This window comes from Ursus arctos, unplaced genomic scaffold (assembly GCF_023065955.2).
Source record: "Ursus arctos isolate Adak ecotype North America unplaced genomic scaffold, UrsArc2.0 scaffold_14, whole genome shotgun sequence".
In the NCBI taxonomy this organism is placed as follows: domain Eukaryota; kingdom Metazoa; phylum Chordata; class Mammalia; order Carnivora; family Ursidae; genus Ursus; species Ursus arctos.
Window position 1 is genome coordinate 28,103,281 of NW_026622808.1, and position 19,875 is coordinate 28,123,155.

Sequence of the window (19,875 nt, forward strand, 5' to 3'; positions counted from 1 at the left end):
CTCCCAATTCCCAATCTCAGTCCAATCTCAGAAGAGTAACGGACATGTGAGAGACGCTCCATGCCCCCTAATTATGGGTTCAAAATAAGTACAAATTAAGAAAAAGCGAAAATAGTGGTCAAGAGAGACCCCTTCCAATTTCTGAGGTGTAAGGCCCCCAAAGAGGACCGGGTTGGTAGATGCCCAATCCTGTTTCTGAGATGAAAAAGAAGAAGAAGAAGAAGGAGAAGGAGAAGAAGAAGAAGAAGAAGAAGGGGATCAAAAGAACTAATTTCTAGAAAAGAAGGAAGGGGCTAACCCACAGGAGAACCCCTCCTCTCCCTGCGCTCCACTTTCCGGAGAAAAATTCGAAGATAATGCTGAAGTGGGGCAGAGAAATGGCTTATCTCCTAAACCCCCAAAGCCTGCAGGAAACAACAACGGGAAACAGGGAGAGTCTCTGCGAGGTTCAAAGACTCAACAATAAAGATGAGTCTGGGAGATGCTTTATCAGACTCTGGTTCCTGACTTAAAAGACAGGGGACCGATTCCCTCCATCCTGGGGAAACAAGACTCAAGAGAGTGGAGACTTGGGGGATTGAGGTGCTCAGTCGTTTATTTCCCCAAATCTTGAGGGGGAAATGTCAGAATTGGGGGGGGGGCGGGAGAATGAGACCCTATCCCCCATTTTGGATCCCTGCCCCTCAACTGCGGTCCCCAGACCCGGCAGGAGGACCGTGGCCCCCAGAGAATCCTGCTCTCCTTGCTTCCTCTCCAGGCGCGGGGCGGGGAGGGGGAGTGTTCGTCCTGTTTATAAAAAGCTCGCCAGCTGCGGAGGCGCCTAGAGACCAGAATAACTTAGCGCCTCCAGCCCGCGCCCCCCCCCCCGGAAGTGCGGGACGTCCCTCGCTTTCCGCAAGCGTTTGGGAAATCTATTTTTATTAAGGGTAACATTTTTGTCCCTCTCCTCCCCTCGGGACTATAAAAGTATTACGAACCTACTGCGGAGAATTGGAAAATTGAGAAAAATATAACAAATAAATACCAATAAATTCACCCCCAATCACTCCCTACAAGGAGACGGGCAGTCGGTGGTGCCCCAAACGTGGCTGGCTCAGGAACCGGCCGCACTCCGGTGGAGGTGAGGATGTGTAAGGTAAGATGTGCTCAGCTTCTTCACCTTCCAAACGCGTGCTTTGGGCTTTGTACGTGGGTGGCGCTCAGAAATACCTGTTTTGCCACCCCCCCCCCAATGCCCATCAGCTGCTGCACAGAAGGATTTGTAGTTTAAAGTAAAAATCATGCAAGGCCTTTATTGTTAAGAATCCACTCCAGAATTAGGAACGGTTGAATGGGAAACTGCTGCGTTGGGGGGGGGGGGGGGACATGACACCAGAGATGGTGAGAGAAAGGTCTTAAACCCTTCCAAGTCCCACCCCACTCAGAGTAAAGTCCAGACTCCGCCTCACAGCCCAGGCCCCCTAGCCACCCACCTCCCACCAGCTACCTCCCCATCTCATCTTTCTCCTCCAGTTAGATGCTCCTTTTGGTTCCAGGTGCAGTCCTGCCTCAGGGCCTTTGCACCTGCTGTTCCCTCTGCCTGGAGCACTGTTCCCCAACCTCCTTCTAAACCTGGCTCTCTCATCCCGTTCAGATCTCTGATGGACACCCACCTCCTTTCAGAGGTTCCAATTTCATGTCACCTCCCTATCACATCACCATATTTCTCCTTCCTGACACATCCCCTATCAGAAATAATTATTTGAGGGGCGCCTGGGTGGCTCAATCAGTTAAGTGTCCCACTAGATCTCAGCTCAGGTCTTGATCTCAGGGGCATGAGTTCAAGCCTCGCATTGGGCTCCATGTTGGATGTGAAGCCTACTTAAAAAGAAAGAAAGAAAGAAAAAGAAATAATTATTTGACTTATTCATCCATTAGCCATCTGAAAGCTCTGAGAGACAGGGATTGGTGTCCCCAGCACCTACACATGTGGACACAGTAAGGCCCTGTAATGGTGTGACATGTATGAATGAATGATTGGAGAGGGTGACTTTGGCCAGGGGGGTTAGGGCAGACCTTCCTGGAGAAGTGACATTGAGCAGAAACCTGAAGGAGAAGGAGCTAGCCAGAGGGAGAGGTGGGGCAAGAATGCCCCAGAAAGGGGGAACAGCAAGGCAGCTCAGTGTCTGACTCAGGACACGCTCTTCTCAAATGTGACCTGTTGCAATTATGTGATCCTCACAAAGAGCCCATTTTACCCATGAAACAATAAAAGCTCAGAGGGGTTAAGAGACTTGAAGTTGTCAATATCCATCTCTAGGGGATACCGAGGATGGTGTGGTGGACCTGGCCCAGACCCATGGGGGTCAGGGAGTGGAGAGGGTGGTGGACGTGAATCAAAGAATCTCCGAGAACTTCCACCAGTGCCAGCCTGGGGTGGGGGGAGGGTCGGGGAGGACTTTGCAGGGGAGGAGATGCTGAGCTGAGACCCAACGGGTGAGGAATGAGGGTGGAAGAGGAGCAACCCAGGTGGTGGGCACAGTATGTGCAAAGGTCCTGAGGTGGGGCCACAGCTTGGGGTACGGAAAACCGGCATGGGTGGAGTGCAGTCAATGAGAGGGACACGGAGAGATGCCTGTGGCCCAGATTGAAGGGGCACACATGTTCTTATAAGCCAGTGGAGAAAAAACAGAGGGAAATAAGGTGAAATGCTGAAGGCAGATTATCTTCAGGGAGGTTATAGCAGAATTGTATTATCTTTTGTATCTGTTTGCATTATTTCCAAATTCTCTATAGTAAACACATATTACTTGTAACTAAAGGGGGAGGGAGAAAAAATTATAAATAAAAATCCCCTAAATCTCTGCCTTTATTTTTTTAAGCTTTTATTATTTATTTTGAGAGAGAGAGAGAGAGCGCGGGGAGGCAGGGCAAAGGCAGAGGGAGAGAGAGAATGTCAAGCCGACTTCATACTGACTGTGAGCCTGACAAGGGGCTCGATCCTAGGACCCTGAGATCATGACCTGAACCAAAAGCAAGAGTCCCACACTTAACCGGCTGAGCCACCCAGGCAGCCCTAGATCTCTGCCTTTTGAAAGTCTGGAAGGAAATGCACTTCGTTCGTGACACAGATGAATTTCAATTCTTCTCTGGAATTTGATCATTACTTGTGGTAATGATAAAGTATCAGTGGAATGGAATTATCAATGGAATTATTCAGGAATGAAGCCAGCTGTTGAAGCCAGGGGCTGCTTGATGACTTGTGTCATGTTGTAATTCTTCAGGCACGGGAGGAGGGGCGGATGGGGGAGATACTGAGGCTTCTGGAAACGGGAATAGAACGTGATACTTAAGCAGAGACGCTTCTTTTGCTGCCGGTGAGGCAGGCCCCTTCGGCGCCAGCTTGACCAGGCCAGGAGCCTGAGACAGCCCTTAAGACAAGAATCCCGAGGTTCCCCGCGTGCCTCCCTCCGCCAGGGGGCGCTGCTGGCTAACGTCCTGCTCCCAGCTGCATCGTCTAGAGCAGGCAACAGGACCTATTCGCAACTCAGTTTCCCCATCCCTGAGGTGGGCATGGTATTAATTTTGGGTAATAGGGTTTCTTTAACCCCAGAGACACGTTCAATGCCCCTATATTTCTCAGATATTTCGGAAAGGTCACAGACCACCTTCCAACCACAATTTACCCAAGGACTACGATCAGGCCATAGAGGAGAAACTGAGGCCCAGAAGGGGCTATGACTCGGAAGAAAGCCTCAGAGGCCTCCTTCCCCTTATCAGGAGTCTAGGGGCAGCCTGAGAAACAGAGACCTGCCGTGGGGGGAGGGGGAGAAGGCTGTGTTTTGTTGCTGTTCTATAAGAGGGAGAAAGGAGGGGGCAGCAGAGGGTCCTGGGGCTGAGGAGAATAGAACCCAGACACCCCAAGACAGAAACTACAGAGACTTAAAGCAGGAACCGGTCCACAGGCAGCCACAAGCCAAGTCAGTCTTCAGAGAAGTTTCCAGACACAGAGCCGTCTTTCCTGCCCCTTACTGCTGCCGACCAGAGCTCCTGAGACAGATTTGGGTCTGGACAAAGCGTAGGTGCTGAAAAGTCTCCCATTCAAGTCCCCATTCTCTTGCATGAGCTGCCTGGCAGACGAAGGGGAGGCGCCTGAGCGGGGTGGGTCTCCTGGGGGCTGACTCGGCACCTCCTTGTGTGGGGCTACCCTAGGAAAACACAGCAGGCACAAGCCCGGCACATAGTAGTGCCCAATAAATACGCGCTCAAGAGTGAAAAGTGATGGATGTGCCTCCAGAATGACCACTGGAGAAGGTGGACAAGGGGCCTGGCAGACACCCTCTTTCCACACTGGGGGGGTGGAAGCCCAGCAGGGAGATCCCAAGGGCACTGGAAGAGGCTGCTCCCAGCCCAGCCCCTCAGAGAGCTCTCTCGGCAAAGCCCAGGGTCAGGCTGGACCCCAGCCAAGTGCCACCAATTTGACCCCAAGGTCTGCCTATAACTAAAAGCCTGGTTGTTGCTCTCGGGGGGGGGGGGGGAGGCAAGGCAAGAGCCACTGGGACCTCTTTGTGGGAGGCCCACCCACCCACCAGGAGCCACTAGGTGCCAAATGGCTCAGCCACCACATTGGCCTCATGGTCCATGCAGGGCTTGTCCCCAGTCCTCTGGTTGTCCAGGAGTAGGGCCCCAGGGTCTGAGCTGGCTTCAGGGGCCAGAGGCTCAGTGTCAGGTGACTCCGAGACTTCCGTGTCCAAAGCTCCGTCCTCCTCTTCCTCTTCTTCGGCCTCCTCCAGGGTCAGCTCAAAGTGGAATCTGTCAGGACTGCTGGGCTCAGGGCTGGTGGGACCCACAGGGCTGCGGGGGATCTTGCTCTGGTACCACTCCCGGTTGTCTTCCAGCGTGTCCAGCAGGTCCTGTGCGTCTGGGTGCACCAGATCAGCCCACGTCTCCCACAGGGGGTGTGCGATGTAGTCAATGAAACCCACCTGTGGGTTGATACGGGGGGCGGGGGGGGGGTTGCTGTGTGGTGTGAGTCACCATGGGATCTAGACCTAGTCCAGCCTCCAGGCCTTGCCCAGCTGGTTCCCTCTGTCTGGAATGTCATTTCCCAACTCCTACTCATCCTTCAAAACCCTCTTCAAACAACCCCTCCTCTAAGGAACCTCCCCGGCCCCTTCTATACTCCCCCAACCACTAAAGCTTTCCTCCTATCCCAGCCCTGACCCCTCAGGGCTGGATGGATATGTTCCCCAGACTGGGAGCCCCTCCAGGGTCCCCCACATCACCTAAAACAGACATTTCCAAATTCCACGGGGGCAGATCCCTCTCCCCGCAGCCGAGAATGTGTACCAGGCCTGACTCCACCCAGCCCAGTGCAGACCTCACCCTGAGGCCACGCCCCTTCCGCCTGGCCAGCTGTGGTCAAGCCAGGACTCCTGGGGTCGGCTCACCTGCCGGTTCCCTCCCCTATCCCCCGTGTCTGCCAGTGGCTCAGCCCAGGGGCCCTCAGACCTGAGACTTCTCTACCGAGGCGGTGTGCTTATCGCACATGGGGCTGATCTCCAGGCCTGATTCACGCTCCCGGTCGCCCTGCTGGAAGAACTCGGCCATGATGCGGTCTGTCCACCGGCGGTACAGTTCCAGGGGCTTGGTGGGGTTGCTGAGGTCCGCACAGTGCACCAGGTTCTGCAAGACCTGGGGAGCCCAAAGTTCAGGAGGGCTCTGGCCAGGCCACCCTCAGGCCTGATAGCCGCCACCCCCCCCTCCGAGGCTGGTACCCTGAACACACCCATCTTACAGGTGGGGAAACTGAGGCTGGGGAAAGAATGGCTGAGGCACAGGTGTGGGACTCTAGGTGCCTCCGTTTCTTCAAGTTTGGTACACAGTCGGAGCTTCACAAATAAAGCGAAATGAGAGTTGTGGACCCCGGGGACCCCAGGGCCCACTCGGCCGCATACCTGGATGCGGTCAGAGTAGTTGTCCAACAGCAGGACTCCAAGGCTTGTCACCTTCTTGGTCTCCACCATGGTCTTGAGGTCGGCCAGGAGGTTCATGTGTTTGGACATGTCTGTGGCCAGGACCTGGGGGGCAGACAAGGGAGGATGACAAGTATGAGGACTGTGCCTGCTCCACCCCTCACTACCCACCTTCCAGACACCACACCCACTCTGACCCTTAGCCCCTTGAGCCTCAGTTTCCTTATCTGTGAAATGGGGGAACATAACAAGATTCACCGCAAACCCAGTTCACAAGAGGAACTGAGTCAATGGTCCCTTCTCCAAGGTTGTTGGGTTCACGGGGAGCAGCCCACGTATGGGACAGGGCAAGGGGAAGGGAGATTAAATGGAGGACTGAGGTGAGCTGTGTGTGACGGCAGTGGTGAGACCCAGCAGAGGGTACAGCCTGTGCAAAGGCCCTGGGGCTGGATGCGCTGAGGAACATAGAGGAGGCAGTTGCGGCTGGAGCGAGTGAGTGCAGTAGCAATGGCGGGTGAGGAGTGCAGTGGGTCTCAGGGAGGAGTGGGGGATTTATCCTGCAGGGGGATCTAAAGCCAGGAAGGACCCGTCTTGGTGCTCCCCAACCACTGCCCTGTGGCCACCATGTGGCCAAAAGGGCTGTTTTTAGCCATTTGGAAAGAAGTTCAGCTCTGAGCACAGCTGTTTACAAGTCAATTAAAAAAAAAATCAACTTAACTGGACTCATGCAGAGCCAGCCCAGGAGTGACCCACATGCAGCCCATGGGCTTTGCTGAGAATCAGATAAAAATCTCAAAAATTCTCCCCAAACCTCCCATCCGCCTCAATGATGTGCCCACTGGGGTTACCTATTGCCCAAGGCCCCAGCTCCACCTCATCAAACTTCTAATTCCTCTTCACTCAGAGCCTTGGTTTCCTCTGAGCTACCACCACATTCTGTTCCCTTTTCTGGGAACAACCCCCCCCCCCGCCCCCACCTCATGGCCCTCCACACCCTGCAGGCCCCACTGACTCAGTGTTCCCTCCTGGGGAAGCCCTCCCCAGCTCTGACTACCCCCACCGCCAGCTCCGTCTCCAGGTCTCCCATGGGCCCATCTCCCTCACAGACCATGAGTCTCTTAAAGGCCAGAGCTCTACTGGTCATTGGTACAGGGCAAGCACACAATAGGTGTCCAATAAATGCTTGTTAAATTAATGAATGAGGGGCACCTGGCTGGCTCAGTTGGTAGGGCATGTGACTCTTGATCTCAGGGTCATGAGTTCAAGCCCCACGCTGGGCATGGAGCCTGCTTAAGTAATAATAATAATAATAATAATAATAATAATAATAATAAAATTCATGAATTGAGGCACAAGACCCCAAAACTTACTGTTGTCTTCCGATCTGAAAAATATCAAATGAGCAGACTTATGTTTCAGAAAAAACTGTACCCGAAACCCCAGAAACTCAGTGTGTGAAGTGCAGCCAGGACCTAATTCGCCCGACCCAGGGTCTGGTGAGCCCCGCCCAGGGCTGGGATGGTCGTTACCCCGTTTTACAGAGGAGAAAGCTCAGGTTCGGAGTGGAGACGTGGCCAGGTCCAGCTGAACCCGCAGCCGGGCCAAGATCACCCCGTCCCACTCCCAGCTGTGGCCTCACCATGTCAATGACCATCCTGCGTAGACTCAGCCGCTGCTTGGCGCTGAGGTTCTGGAAGATGTCACAGTTCTCCGCCTGCAGCAGCTTGAAGCCCACGGCCAGGTGGTGGTTCTCCAGCACGGAGGCATCGTTGTACATGAGCGCCAGCTCTGAGTCTGCAGGGGCGGCACAGAGCCTCAAGACCCGTCCACCGGCCCGCTCCACCCACAGGCAGGTTTCGCAAGCCCTCGGCGAACTCCTACTCATCTGTGGAGGCCCCGCCTCTAATGCCTTCTACTCCAGGAAGCCTCCTAGAATTCTGTCTTTCCCCTTAGCCCTGCCCCTGGGGGCCTCTGTGTTCAGCTCCGCCTCCTCGAGACTGGGGGACGCCTCCCGAGGCCTTGGCATGGCAGGAGACAGTGCGTACTGAGTGCTGGTTGATTGAACAACTGAGCTGGCATCTTATTAGGCTCTGGGATCGAGTAAGAAAGCTCCACTCTTGTCCCCAGCTCTCCAAGGATGCATACAAGAGGCACCCAATAATTAGTTGGCTGAGTTCTTCAGAAACCTCAGAAGACCCTGAGCTTTAAAATCTTTGTGGGGGCGCCTGGGTGGTGCAGTCGTTAAGCATCTGCCTTCGACTCAGGGCGTGATCCTGGCGTTCTGGGATCGAGCCCCACGTCAGGCTCCTCCGCTATGAGCCTGCTTCTTCCTCTCCCACTCCCCCTGCCTGTGTTCCCTCTCTCTCTGGCTGTCTCTATCTCTGTCAAATAAATAAATAAAATCTTTAAAAAAATTTTTTAAAAATTAAAGAAAATATAATCTTTGTGGTCCCAGGTCAGTTCTGCCACGTTTGTTATCTTCTCATTTACCGAGCACCTACTGTGTACCTGGAACTGCTCTGAGCACCTAAGGGAGGGATGGTCTTAGCCCTTTCACAGACAGGGAAACTAGGCTCAGAGCAGGAATGGGGGGGCCCGAGTGCACAAGACTGACAGGTGGGAGGCAGGGCCCCGCCCCCGACTCACTGGTGTTAATGAGAAACTGGTTGGAGACCCCAGGATGGTCCACATCATGGATGGCGCTGGCAAAGATGGCAGCCAGGATTTCCAGGTCTGTGAAAACAGCCTGAGCAGGTGCGAGGCGTGAGAGGTAAGGGGTGGGCTCTCTGCCCCCTGCACCCACCCTGGCTGCCTCCAGCCTTAGGGCCGTACCTCGAGGGCAGGTGTGGCGAGCAGCACATGCGTGGACTGGGCCACATCGGCGGCGTGTAGGCTGTTGTGGTAGGCCACATCGGCATGGTAGTGACTCTCCAGCGTCAGAAGGTAGGTAACCAGTGTGTCCGCTGGGATCTGAAATGTCTTGAGCAGGTCCCGTTCCTGGTCCATCACAGGCCTCCAGTCAAGGCCTTGGCCTCTGGGCAGCAGCACACACTATGCCTTCTCTCCTTCGGGACTCCAATCCATCCCTCAAATGCCCCCTCTTCCAGGATATCCTCCCTTCTCTCCCTCTGAACTCCCTTGGTCCCTGTCCTTCCCCTCTGGTCCATCCCTGATCTCACAGGGCTGGGGGTACCCCTGTCCAGCTGTTCCCTCCAAGACGGGGTCTCTTCAAGGCCGGGCTCAGGGCTGAGGCTTGTTGACAATGAATTTTTCAACCCAGGGAACTCTTATCCATCCTTCAATATGCAGCTCAAATTATGCCATTTGGGGTATCAGGGAGATTTGAAAATGAGTGTCCCCGGAGGTCTTGGGGCAGGAAGGTGCGAAGGAAAGAAACTCCAGCTGCCCTGGGAGCCGCGGGCAGGTAGGTACCTGAAAGATGCTGAATATGATGGTTGTGAGGGGCCGGTTCCCACTTAGCTCTGCCACCTTGAACACATCGAGTCCCCACTTGTTGGTGTCTTCCAGTTCCTAGAATGTGCAGAACTGGAGCTTAACTCCAGCTCACCTTCCTCAGACCCTGGACCTTTGACACCGCCCCCAGCGGGCTCCAGGTCCTACACTGAGCCCCACCTGCACAGTATACAAGCAGACAAACTGAGGCCCAAGATAGGGCATCCAAGCAGAGCCACGACTCAAACTCAAGTCTCAGGATTCCAGTTGGGGACCCACCTTGGCCAGCTGCCCCTCCTGGTCAGTCTGGACCCCAAAGCGTGGGACGGTGGCTGCAGAGAAGCTGGCACTGTGGGGGAGCCCACGCAGGCTGCTGATCTGGGACATGGGCCTTGGAGTCTCCATGGGGGTCACCCTGGGCAACTCCATCTCAGTCTGCTGGTCTGTAGACGGAGCAAGGTGGGGCTCAGGGAAACTGATTCAGACCTGCTGGAGTCTTCCTGCCTAGCCAGGTCCTGGACCTCACCAAGCCTCAGGATCAACCCATTTCCTTTTTACCTGGATCAAAGTAAGCTTGGAGTAAAGTCCCTACCTGGCCTGTACCTACCCTTCTCTTCTGTTCATGGCTGATCTCAGTGACCCCTTCTGTTTGACACTGCCCTTGGGTACCTGGGGTTCAGTATTTGTCCCCAAACAGCCACATGCCCTTTCCATCTCCCAAGCTGGAGACCTAGCTGTCTCCATGTTTACTCCATGTCCCCCTTGGAAAACTTCTACACATGCTTCAAAACCCTTTAATGTCCTCCTCCTCCTGAAAGTTCCCTCTGCTCTTCCCTGTGGTCCATCTCTGACCCCTGGGGTTGGAGGTATCCGTGTCTGGCTCTGTCTTCCCCAGACTGAGGTCTGTAATACAAGTCTTTCTTTTTCTTCCTTCTTCCTGTCTCTGTGATGTTGCCCAAGCAGTGACCCACACAGCTCACCCAGGAAGGTTTGGGAGATGTACTCGGACACCTGGTTCCCAGAGCGGCTGGTTTCGGACAGGTGAGTTAACTCCCGGTTCAGCATCCGCTTGAACTGCAGGAGAAGGTGAGGGCAGTGATGATGGGGGCACTGCGGGCAGAGGCAAATGATCTCGGCTATCTGGTCCTCCTCACCTTGTTGGAGGCCATTTCCCCCACTGAGTGCCGTGTCTGCAGTGTCTCCAGCTGATCCAGACACCAGTCCAGCTCGTCCAGTGTCTCCAAAGCCAACTTCTGCCCAGTGTCCTCTGGGGGCCAAGCTGGTCAGGGGCTGCCTCAACCCCCCTGGGGGACCCTGAGCCCCTCACGCCTCTATCTCTGCATCTGGACCTTGGAGCCCTTCCCAATAAGGCCGTAAGGACTCCAGGTCTGAGTGACAGATCTGTCCCCAAGCAGGTGTGGGACCATGAGTAGGTAGGTCTCTGCCCTCCCTGGGCCTCGGCCTCCCCATCTGTAATATGGGCGTGGAAGACTCCATCCCCAAGGGTGTTTTGGGGATTACAATTAGCAAAGCCTAAGGACTCATGGGTGGAGTGGGTCACCATGGAGAGGAAGGTCACAGCTGTCCTGCAGTGGGAGGAGGGAGTAGGAGCAGGCACATTACCTGTAAGTGGAGGGGGCTGAGTGCCAATTAGGGGGTTCTCGACGGATGCCTGCCTGCGGTAGGGATAGCCTCCGTCACTCACAGCCCCGCCCCCAAGTCTCCCAGGCCCCGCCCCCACCCAGCACACCCCACCCTTTCCCCCGAGGGTTGCTGGCCCCATTCTTTTCGGGTCCGGCCGAACTCAGCCTGGCCCACCTTGTTTTCAGGCCCCGCCCCCTCTAGGCCTGGTCCCGCCCCCTCCGCCAGCCCCGCCCGTCTCTCCGCGGGCCCCGCCCCGTGTCTGCGCTTGTCGGCCCCACCTCTCTCCACTAGGCCCCGCTCCCGCCCCGCCCCCTGCGTACTTGGCTGCCCCGCGGCCTTGCAGGTGGGCAAGGGCTGCAACGTTGCTACGAACTGTCCTCAGGCTGGCTAGGACCTGTCAGAAGGGGCGTGATCAGTGTTGGAAAGCAGGGGTCGGCTCTGCCTGCTTGGCTCACGGGAGGAGGGGCAAACGGTAGGCACCCACCTGCGCAAAGGGCGTCACAATCATGTCTTCTCCGTGTCTGCGGGGAGGCGGGACATCAGGAAGGGTGGCCAGGAAAAGCCCTCACGCTGGTTCCCATCTTCCAGCTTTTACCCATACTGTGCCCTCAGCTGAGCGAGTCCTCCCCTCATGACTCCTCTTTTCGGTGTCCTTTTGGTCCCTGAGCTCCCCTCACCTGACTCTTCTCTGAAAGCAGCTCCTCTGACCAATCCCCATCTCACAAACAGGGAACCACGGGCGGCAGAGGTCTTAATAGAGGCAGGAGGGAAATTCTTGTATTTCTCTTTTCATATGGCTACCAGGAATCTCAAATCGAGGTGTGTGTTAGGTTGCTGCTAATTGGACTTAATGTCTCTGGATTGCCACCCAATCCCAGCCTAAAGTCAAGCACAGAGAATTACCAGGTATCATTCTCCTCATGCTCAACTGCGTAAGTGAGCTGTCTGGAAAACACCTACTTAAACCTCAAAGCCCAGCTCAAAGGACCACTTGAAGGAGGGGTGCTGAATGGAGGAATTAAGGAAGGAGGGAAGAACGGGGAGGTGTCATTCCACCGGCCTTGGACTCACAGATCGCTAGCCACAGAGGAGTTCCGGGACATGGCCTTGGGCGAGAGTTCGTAGTCGCTGTCGGAGCGGTACAGGAAGGACTCTCGCCTCTGGCTGTGCTGAGCAGGGGCCTGGATGACCCGGCCAAGGCCAGGCCCAGCCTGAGGGTCCAGGGTGCTTCTCCCGCATGAGAATCCATTTTCCAGGTCAAAGCTGAAGGCAGATTGGGCTTGGTCAGAGCCGAGGGTCCTGGCATGCCGATGCCTGGCTGTGGCCCACACCCATTGTGTCACATCCTCCCCGGGGCCTCGGTGGGTTGGGCAGAAGTAGCCTCCAGTTTGTCCACCTGCCCCACAGTCGCACCCCTACCCAAGGACCCTGTGCCCCTCATTCCTCTGTCTCCACATCTGCACCCCAGAGCCCTTCCCACTGGGACCAATCTGGACCCCAGGACATGAGTTTCAGATCTGTCCCCAAGTGGCTGTGTGACCATGGGTAGGTTTCAGCCTTTCTCTGGACATCAACCACCTGGTCTCTAATACGGGTTTGGTATACTCCTTCCCCTGCGGAGTTTTTAGGGAGTTACAACAGAATACGTGTGGACTGCTGTTGTATGCCTGTACCCCTTAGTTTTAAGGCCTCGGTCGCACGATAAATTCACCAGGACTGGAAGCAACTTCCTGGGCTTTCCTTTCTGGAGGGGGCCTGGGTCCAGCTTGGATCTGACATGCTCCAAGGCTCCCCTAGCCAGCTTTGGCCACCTTCCGGATCACCTGTCCTCTCCCGCAGCTCCCAGTCCCCACACTCATTCTATATGGCCCTGCCCCAATCTTGTCAACCACACCCCCAGCTCACTTGGCCTTGTCCTCAGTTTCCCCACTCCTCTGCTTCATTTTAGGCCCAAACGCTCTGCCTGTTACCTTTCACCTCCGGGCCTTTGCACAGGCTGTGCCTTCTGCCCGCAGCACCATCCTCCCCCCAGTGCCCCTTGTTGCTGAAATCCCCAACACCCCCTCCCAGCTGGCAGCCCTGTGTCTCTCTCAGATCACACCTGGACTGGGTAAGAGGGACTACACCTCTATCTCTTGGGATTACAGATCAGAGAGAAAAAGTGGGAGGCGCGGAGGGCAATGCAAGTTCAGGAGAGGGCTTAGCAGGAGAGAGAGGAATTAGCACCGGAGGAGGGGGGGCTGCCTATGGGGGGACGTGGGCTTTCGAGAAAGGAGAAGGGGATAGGCAGGAGCGAAGCCAGGAAGACACCGGGGACCGCCCAAGACACAGGGCTCCTGGCCAAGGGCCAGTGTCCACCTGGTCCCCTGCCGAGTGACCCCTTCCCAGTCCGCAGGCCGGGATCAGCACCTGCTAGGGAAGGGGATTCGGCTCAGGCTGCAGTGGGGGTGGAGGATTCGACCGGGTTCGGTCCGGCTCAGTCACGTACAGCCACGTTTGACCTGAGTTGGGTCTGATTACACATGGTTGGGCCTGGTCCAGATAGATTCGGTCGCGTGAATTCAGTAAGATTCGGCTACGTCCGACCGCGCTCAGGAAGGTCCGGATGCATAGGGGCCTGTTCGCCTAAATCCGGCGGCGCTAGGTTTCCGAGCAAGCCCGGGTGGCGGCCCGAGTCGGGCATATTCGGCTTAGTTCGGCCTCACTCGGGTATGTCCGGACATAGTCGGCTATGTTCGGCCACTCTCGGCCTTTTCGAATTCGGCGCTTCCCAGAGAATCCCCAGACAGCTGGGGCTTCCGAGCTCCCGCTTCGCGACGTCACCCTGAGGAGCGAGTGCCTCTTAACCCTACCCTGCCCAGGCCAGGCCTCGGAGGCTAGCAAAGACACACTCCGGAGGGCTAGCGGCAGCAGATACCCAAACCTGCCCTCGGAGGGGGAGCCCTGGGGGGGGGGGCGACCCCCTACCCCTCCCTTGCTTCTCCCCAAAATTTCTGGAAGAGCAAACCTGTGGATCAATAGGGAAACTGAGGCGAGGAGAGGCAACAGGGTGCTGGATTAGAATCCAAGTAATGGGTGCGGAGGGTTAAGAGCTGGGCGGGGATTTTCGCGCCGCGAGAAAAGCTGTTTTTCTTTCTGCTCTAAACTTAGCCGGGAGCGGTGGGGTCAGACCGTGGTTCCATGACGCGGGCGGCTCGGGGCGAGGTCGCCTGGACTGTGGGAACAGTGCGTCTGTCCATCGGTTAGATAGATGAACTGAGGCAAGGGGGCGTCGGAGGGACCCATCCTCCTCCAGCCTCACCCTCTGGCAGCGAGGGCTCTCCCTCGGCGGCCCTGAGCTCCCTCCGGAACCCTCCGCAGGGACCCCTCTTCGCAGGCGTCTGGTGCCCTAGCGGCGCTCTCCGGGACCTGGGACACCCTGCCCCTCCCGGACCGAAAGGGCGCCATCAAGGACCACGATCACGACTGCCTCCACCCTGCCAGCTGTCACTGGCCGTGTGACCTTGGTGAAGGGACCTTCAGTCCCTGAGCCGGCAGGTGCCAAATTATCAAGTGAATGCTAATGTGGCACGAATCCAGAGCAAGGTGCCAGACACAGTCGGCGCCCACAAGCCCCACTTCCGACCCCAGCCTCGCCCCCGCGCCCCACGAGGTCACAGCTTCCTGAAGGGGTCGGGATTAGAACCCAGAACGATGGACGGATACAGTTTTTCTAGGACGCAACCGAGGGGGGCTGCGAGGAGCCGGCGCTCAGTCAGCGCGGGTCGGCTTTCTGCGGGGGGCACGCATCTCGCCCTCTTACACCGCGAACACCCTGCTTCGAAGGCCCCCAGTCAAATCAGTCTTCCCCTGTGGACGCCGCGGAGGCTTAGTGTTTGGCCCCCGGGCCATCTCGTTGCTGGCTTCGGGACTGATTGGGGAGCGAGGACAAGGGGAGGAGTCACTTCCTCCTCCCCTCACTCCCAGGGCGTTCAGCCCGCCTGCCCCGGGCAGGCGAGGGTCAGGAGGAGACGTGAGCCTCAGCCCGTCCTGCTCTGGGCCACACAGCTGGAAAGGGACAGAAGCTGGTCCCCTGGGCGTTTGTACAGGCAGCGGGTGGAGGGAGACAGAGATAGAGAAAGACAGAGTCTCCAAGTCCGAGAGACAGAGAGAGAGGGCAGGGGGAAAGAGATACGGAGAAAGAGAGGGAGGGGCAGAGCGTCCCTACCCTGATTCCCGACCCGGCTCCAGCTGTCCCTGACTTTGCCCTTCCCACCTCCAGCCTAGCTGTTCTGGTGACCCCCACCTGGCCCTCCGTCTCGCCTCACCACAGCGGATGGGCCACAGTGAAGCGCCGCTGCAGACGGATGCTCTGGTTCACCAGGAGTTTCCTGAAGAGCCCGGGGGAGCCGCGCGGGGAGCCCCGAGGGGAGCTGGGCCCGGGGACCGGGGCGGGCGCGGGGGGTCCCTGCATCGCCAAGACCGCGTGGAGGCTGAACCCAGCGCGGGCTGCGCGGGACCTTTTCTGGACAGCCGCGGGGGCGGGGCCCAGCGGGGAGGGGGCAGAGGGCGCACCGGGCTCCGCCTCGCCACTGGACCTCTCCATGATGCCCCTACCGGGACGAATGGGGAAACTGAGGCACTGAGCTGGACGCGACTCTCTGCTCCTTCCCTTTGGGGGTGGCCCCGTGGGTCCCAGAACCCGGATCTTAGCCACTTCCCTCTGTCAACATGACCCCAATTAGGGCAGTTTGTTGGGTTCACAACTTGGCTGAAGAGTGAAATGCGGAAGTCAGAAAGGGAAGTGTCCTCCATTGTGAGAGGGTCACCGAGGCACGGAGTTTGCCAAGGGGCTGCCCAGATCCCACACAGTGTTTCCACTACCCCTCTGCCCATTTTCCATATGGAGAAAATGAGGCTTGAAGCCACCAGGGGCTGCCCCCAAATTACAAACTCTTAACCCTTTACCAGGTGGGGAAACTGAGGCTTGGAGAGAGGTAGTAACAGGCACGTGGCTTTGCTGCAGGACAGTGGGGTTCGAACCCAGCTCCCCCTCTCCCAGTCCCCCTCCACAAGTCCCCACATGACCCCCACCCGCTCTGACATTCCCCAGGCCCTCTCTCTGGATCCTTTCCCCTCTCTTGCTGTCTCTACCGGACAAACATCCGCCCTCCGCTCCCGCCAGGTCTTCCGTCTGGGAAGCATCAGCTGCCTCTCCCCTACCCCAGGAAGGACCCCAGAGGGCCTGGAAAGGGAGATTCTGGGGGGTTTTCAGGGGTCTATACCAGGTGCTCTATCCTCTGAATGCTGGCGTTGGGGTAGCCTGCCCCATTCCTCAGAAAAGGGAACCAAGTCTCAAGGTGTCACACTTGGAGGTAGGACCTTGAATGCCGATGTCTTAGGTGGAGGCAGCTGAGGCCCAGGGAGGCTGGGCCTCTCAGCTGAGGCCACACAGAAGCTCTAAATCCAACTGCATCCCTGCTGTGGGATGATACCTTCCTCTGCCTGGGCTTTGTCCCAGGGGACTTCACACATTTTGGGGTCCCTAGGCAAATGGCAACCACATTTCTGACACTCCAAGGGGAATGTGATACACAATGGGATGATTCGAGCTTCAGTGGGGGTACCTGAGGTACCCCAGGGAGGAGACTCTGACTCTCTCCTGACTCCTAACCATCCCATCATCCCCATTGTACAGGTGAGAAAACAGAGGCTCAGAGAAGGGGCAGGCTGGGGCCCAGGAGTGCAGAGAGTCTCAAGGACCTGGCTGGGAACCCCCTCCTGCCCCCATGGCACTGCAACCGGACACCTGGTGGGAACCAGACTCGCTGTCCCAAAGTCAAAAATACCATCTGTAGTTGCTGTGGCTGGACCTAATTATAGCCAGTCCCCAGGGGATAGAGGCTGCCAGGGTCAGCCTGGTGAAGGCACTGGGGACAGGGTCAGAGGAGCCAAGATACCACCTCAGCCCCATGGGAGGGACTTGTAAGGGTCCCATGTCCCCAAGGAGAAACTGAGGCACGATTCAGTCCCTCCCCAGATGTCACAGACATGAAATGGAAAGTGAAGACAAAATGCATCAATAAAAACCGCTTCCTACTCGCCTGGAGCTGAGCCAAGGGCGGCACATGCAAAAGTCATTCGATTTTCAGAGCAACACTACGAAGTGGGGACTATCACGCTTACTTCGTGGAGGGGGAAATTGAGGCACAGGGAGGTGGTGTTCGCTTGCTCAAGGTCACACAGCCCTGAGCGGCATGGCCAGGGTCATTCAAGCCTAGGCTGGAGGGCTTCCTAGCCTGTGCCCTCTCCCACTTAATGCTTAACTGACTGCATCCCCTCTGAAGTCCCAGAGGCTACACTGACATTAATGTTTTATCCAGAGTTTCAACAGTTTAATGGTTTGAAACATTAATAGATTCAACTTTAAATATTTTATTAACAGTTTTAAGAGTAATGATCTATTAATAGCTTTTTGAATGGAGAAAATGAGCCATAGAGCCAAGACTCAGCATTTGAAGCCTGATCGGCTTGACTCTGGGAGACCCCAAATCCAGCCGGGTAAGGGGCTGAGGCTGCAAGAGGTGTGGACATAAGGACTCCCCCTTCCTGACTTTGTCCCTGTGTCCTGCCTGACCTGGGGAGTCCCCAGCACTCTAGTGCCCTTAGGTAACACTATCCAGAATTCCCCCACCGAAGCAGTCCTTCCTTTGGCAGACACTTTTCTCCTCTGCCACCAGGTAGCCCCAGTGAGACAGAAGATGGGTGCTGTTGTGCCGATTTTACAGACAAGTAAACTGAGGTCTGGAGAGGAGCGATGACTTGTCCAAGTCCCCATGGAGAACCTATTTTTTAAAAAGATTTGATTTATTTATTTATTTATGAAAGAGAGAGAGAGCATGAGCAGGGGCAAGGGGAAAAGGGAGAGGAAGAAGCAGACTCTCCCTGCTGAGCAGGGAGCCCGATACAGGACTGGATCTCAGGACCCTGGGATCATGACCTGAGCCGAAGGCAGACGCTTCACTGATGGAGCCAGCCAGTCTCCCCTCCCCCACCCCTTTGTAGAATCTAGACAAAGAGAAGAGAGCAAAGGCTGAATCAAGTGTATAGACGCTCACATGGGTCAGTTCTCACCTTCCTCTGCTCCAGACCCTTCCCATGGCTCTCTATTGCCCTTCCATCTCAATCCATACCTCTCTGAGGGCCTTGTGTAGCCTGACCCTTTTGAGATCTGAGCCTCCCCGGCCCACTCCTCTTGACTCACTCTGTTCCAGGCTCATCCCCCTCCTTACTTTTCCTTGAACCAGCCAAGTTCACTCCCACCCCGTGCTCTTGCCCAAATATTCTTCTCCTGCCCACTCTTTGCGTTTCAGGTCATGGCTGGAGCATGACTCCTCCAGGAAGCCATCCCTGACTAGCTGGGTAAATATTCACAGAGCACCCTTCTCTCATGGGTACAATTTCACATTTCCTTGTCATGATTGTTTGATCGGGATCTGCCTTGCCCACCAGGCCCTCGAAGGCAGGACCTGCCTTTGCTCACAGCTGTGCCCTCAGAGTCTGGCAGGTGCTCAATACATGCTTGGAAGTAAATAGAGAGCTTCCTCCTCCCGCCCTTCAGCCACAGTGATCTGTGTTCAGCTCTTCATATACCTGATCCTCTTGAGTCTGAGGCTTTGAACATTTTGTTCGTTCTGCTTGGCGTATCCTTCCCTCCAGTCCTCCTGGCTAAATGTTCTTCATTCTTCAGTTTAAGCTTCATTGCCACCTCTTTCAACCCATCTTTTCTCAACCTCTCCTTGCCCAGTGCCGGATCAGAAGCCTCTTCTGGGCTCCCTTGGCACCCTGATCTCTCCCCATTGCGACACAGATCACACTGTGCTGTCTCCACCAGGTGTAAGTGTCTCCACCATGAGCCTGTCAGCACCTGTTTGCCCATTGCTGTGTCTGCAGTACAGGGCCTGGCACACAGTAGGTGCTTAATAAATGCTTGCTGAACAAGATGCTAGAATCCTTCCAGACCACATGATCTGCCTGGGGTAGTGGGGAGGACAGCCAGATCTGAGAACCAGGCTCCCACACAGAAAGTTCAAGACAAAATGTAGAAAATACGGATTCATGTTTGCATCTCACTGTCGACACTGAGGTTCGGAGAAGCATTGTGATTTTTTCGACACAACACAGTAGGTTGTCCTTAAATCCAGCTTCCCCGAGGGCTGAGCCCCTCCCCACACGCCAGCATATACACGCACCACACACGTGTGCGCACTCACAGGAACACAATCTCCTGCCTTCCAGAGCCACTTGGGGTCTCCCCCTAAGACAGGCGCAAACCTGTCTGTTTGTTCTTTCTTGAAGATGGAAAATCATGAGTCACTGAGAGTGGGGGCAGGAGGAGCTGAGGGATGGGGGGGATGGGGGGGCAACAGTCCTGCTGGGTCACCTGGGAACAGCTCCAAACCCACTGGGCCATAGGGCCCATCTGCTCCAGATGTATCCCAGAGCTGCTAGGGGACCAGGCTGGGAGTGTTAGACCAGGCTTGTTGATTAAGTAAGAAGTCAGTGGCCCCAGGAGGTCCATGGACCAAGGTGGTAGAAAATGAAAACCTAGATCCAGAGAGGAAAGGAACTCACCTGACGTCATCCAGCCTAGCCTCAAACCCTAGACTCTAGATCTGGCCTAGAGTCAGGTGGCTCCCCCTCCTATCCAAGGAGGGCCTGGGGCTCCAAGATCCTGCTCCTCAGTCCTCCAGTGCCTCAGCTTTCGAGCCCTGAGACTCCCACCTCTGGTTTCTCTAAGGCCCCTGTTTCCCCTCTCCGTGTTTCTTTTCTGTCTCTGTCTTAT

At 56.1% G+C, this 19,875-nt stretch overlaps 1 protein-coding gene across 2 annotated transcripts; it reads right to left on the reverse strand.

Moving 5' to 3' along the window:
• Nucleotides 1-2,847: 2,847 nt before the first annotated feature.
• On the reverse strand, nt 2,848-15,546 carry PDE4C (phosphodiesterase 4C). 2 transcript variants are annotated; one of them, XM_026500528.4, is made up of 15 exons: nt 15,359-15,546; nt 12,123-12,314; nt 11,536-11,572; nt 11,372-11,445; nt 11,031-11,083; nt 10,562-10,674; nt 10,388-10,481; nt 9,687-9,850; nt 9,387-9,485; nt 8,787-8,951; nt 8,601-8,700; nt 7,594-7,748; nt 5,937-6,059; nt 5,491-5,673; nt 2,848-4,964 (listed from the first exon to the last, which is right to left on the reverse strand). In XM_026500528.4, exons 1-15 carry the CDS (start codon nt 15,502-15,504, stop codon nt 4,578-4,580), a joined length of 2,085 nt encoding a protein of 694 aa, XP_026356313.1. In that variant the 5' UTR covers nt 15,505-15,546; the 3' UTR covers nt 2,848-4,577. The 2 variants fall into 2 exon arrangements, with proteins under 2 accessions (XP_026356313.1, XP_057167623.1); XM_057311640.1 differs by having other exon boundaries at nt 15,337-15,436.
• Nucleotides 15,547-19,875: the final 4,329 nt, after the last annotated feature.

Bases quoted from the DNA above. Each gene is read 5' to 3' on its own strand.
- PDE4C (XM_026500528.4), bottom strand. From the start codon at position 15,504: ATGCAGGGACCCCCCGCGCCCGCCCCGGTCCCCGGGCCCAGCTCCCCT. The intron at 6,060-7,593 runs GTGAGGCCACAG...TCTGCCCCCCAG, and splicing joins GCAGGATGGTCATTGACATG to GTCCTGGCCACAGACATGTC. The intron at 4,965-5,490 runs GTCTGAGGGCCC...ATCAACCCACAG, and splicing joins CCTCGGTAGAGAAGTCTCAG to GTGGGTTTCATTGACTACAT.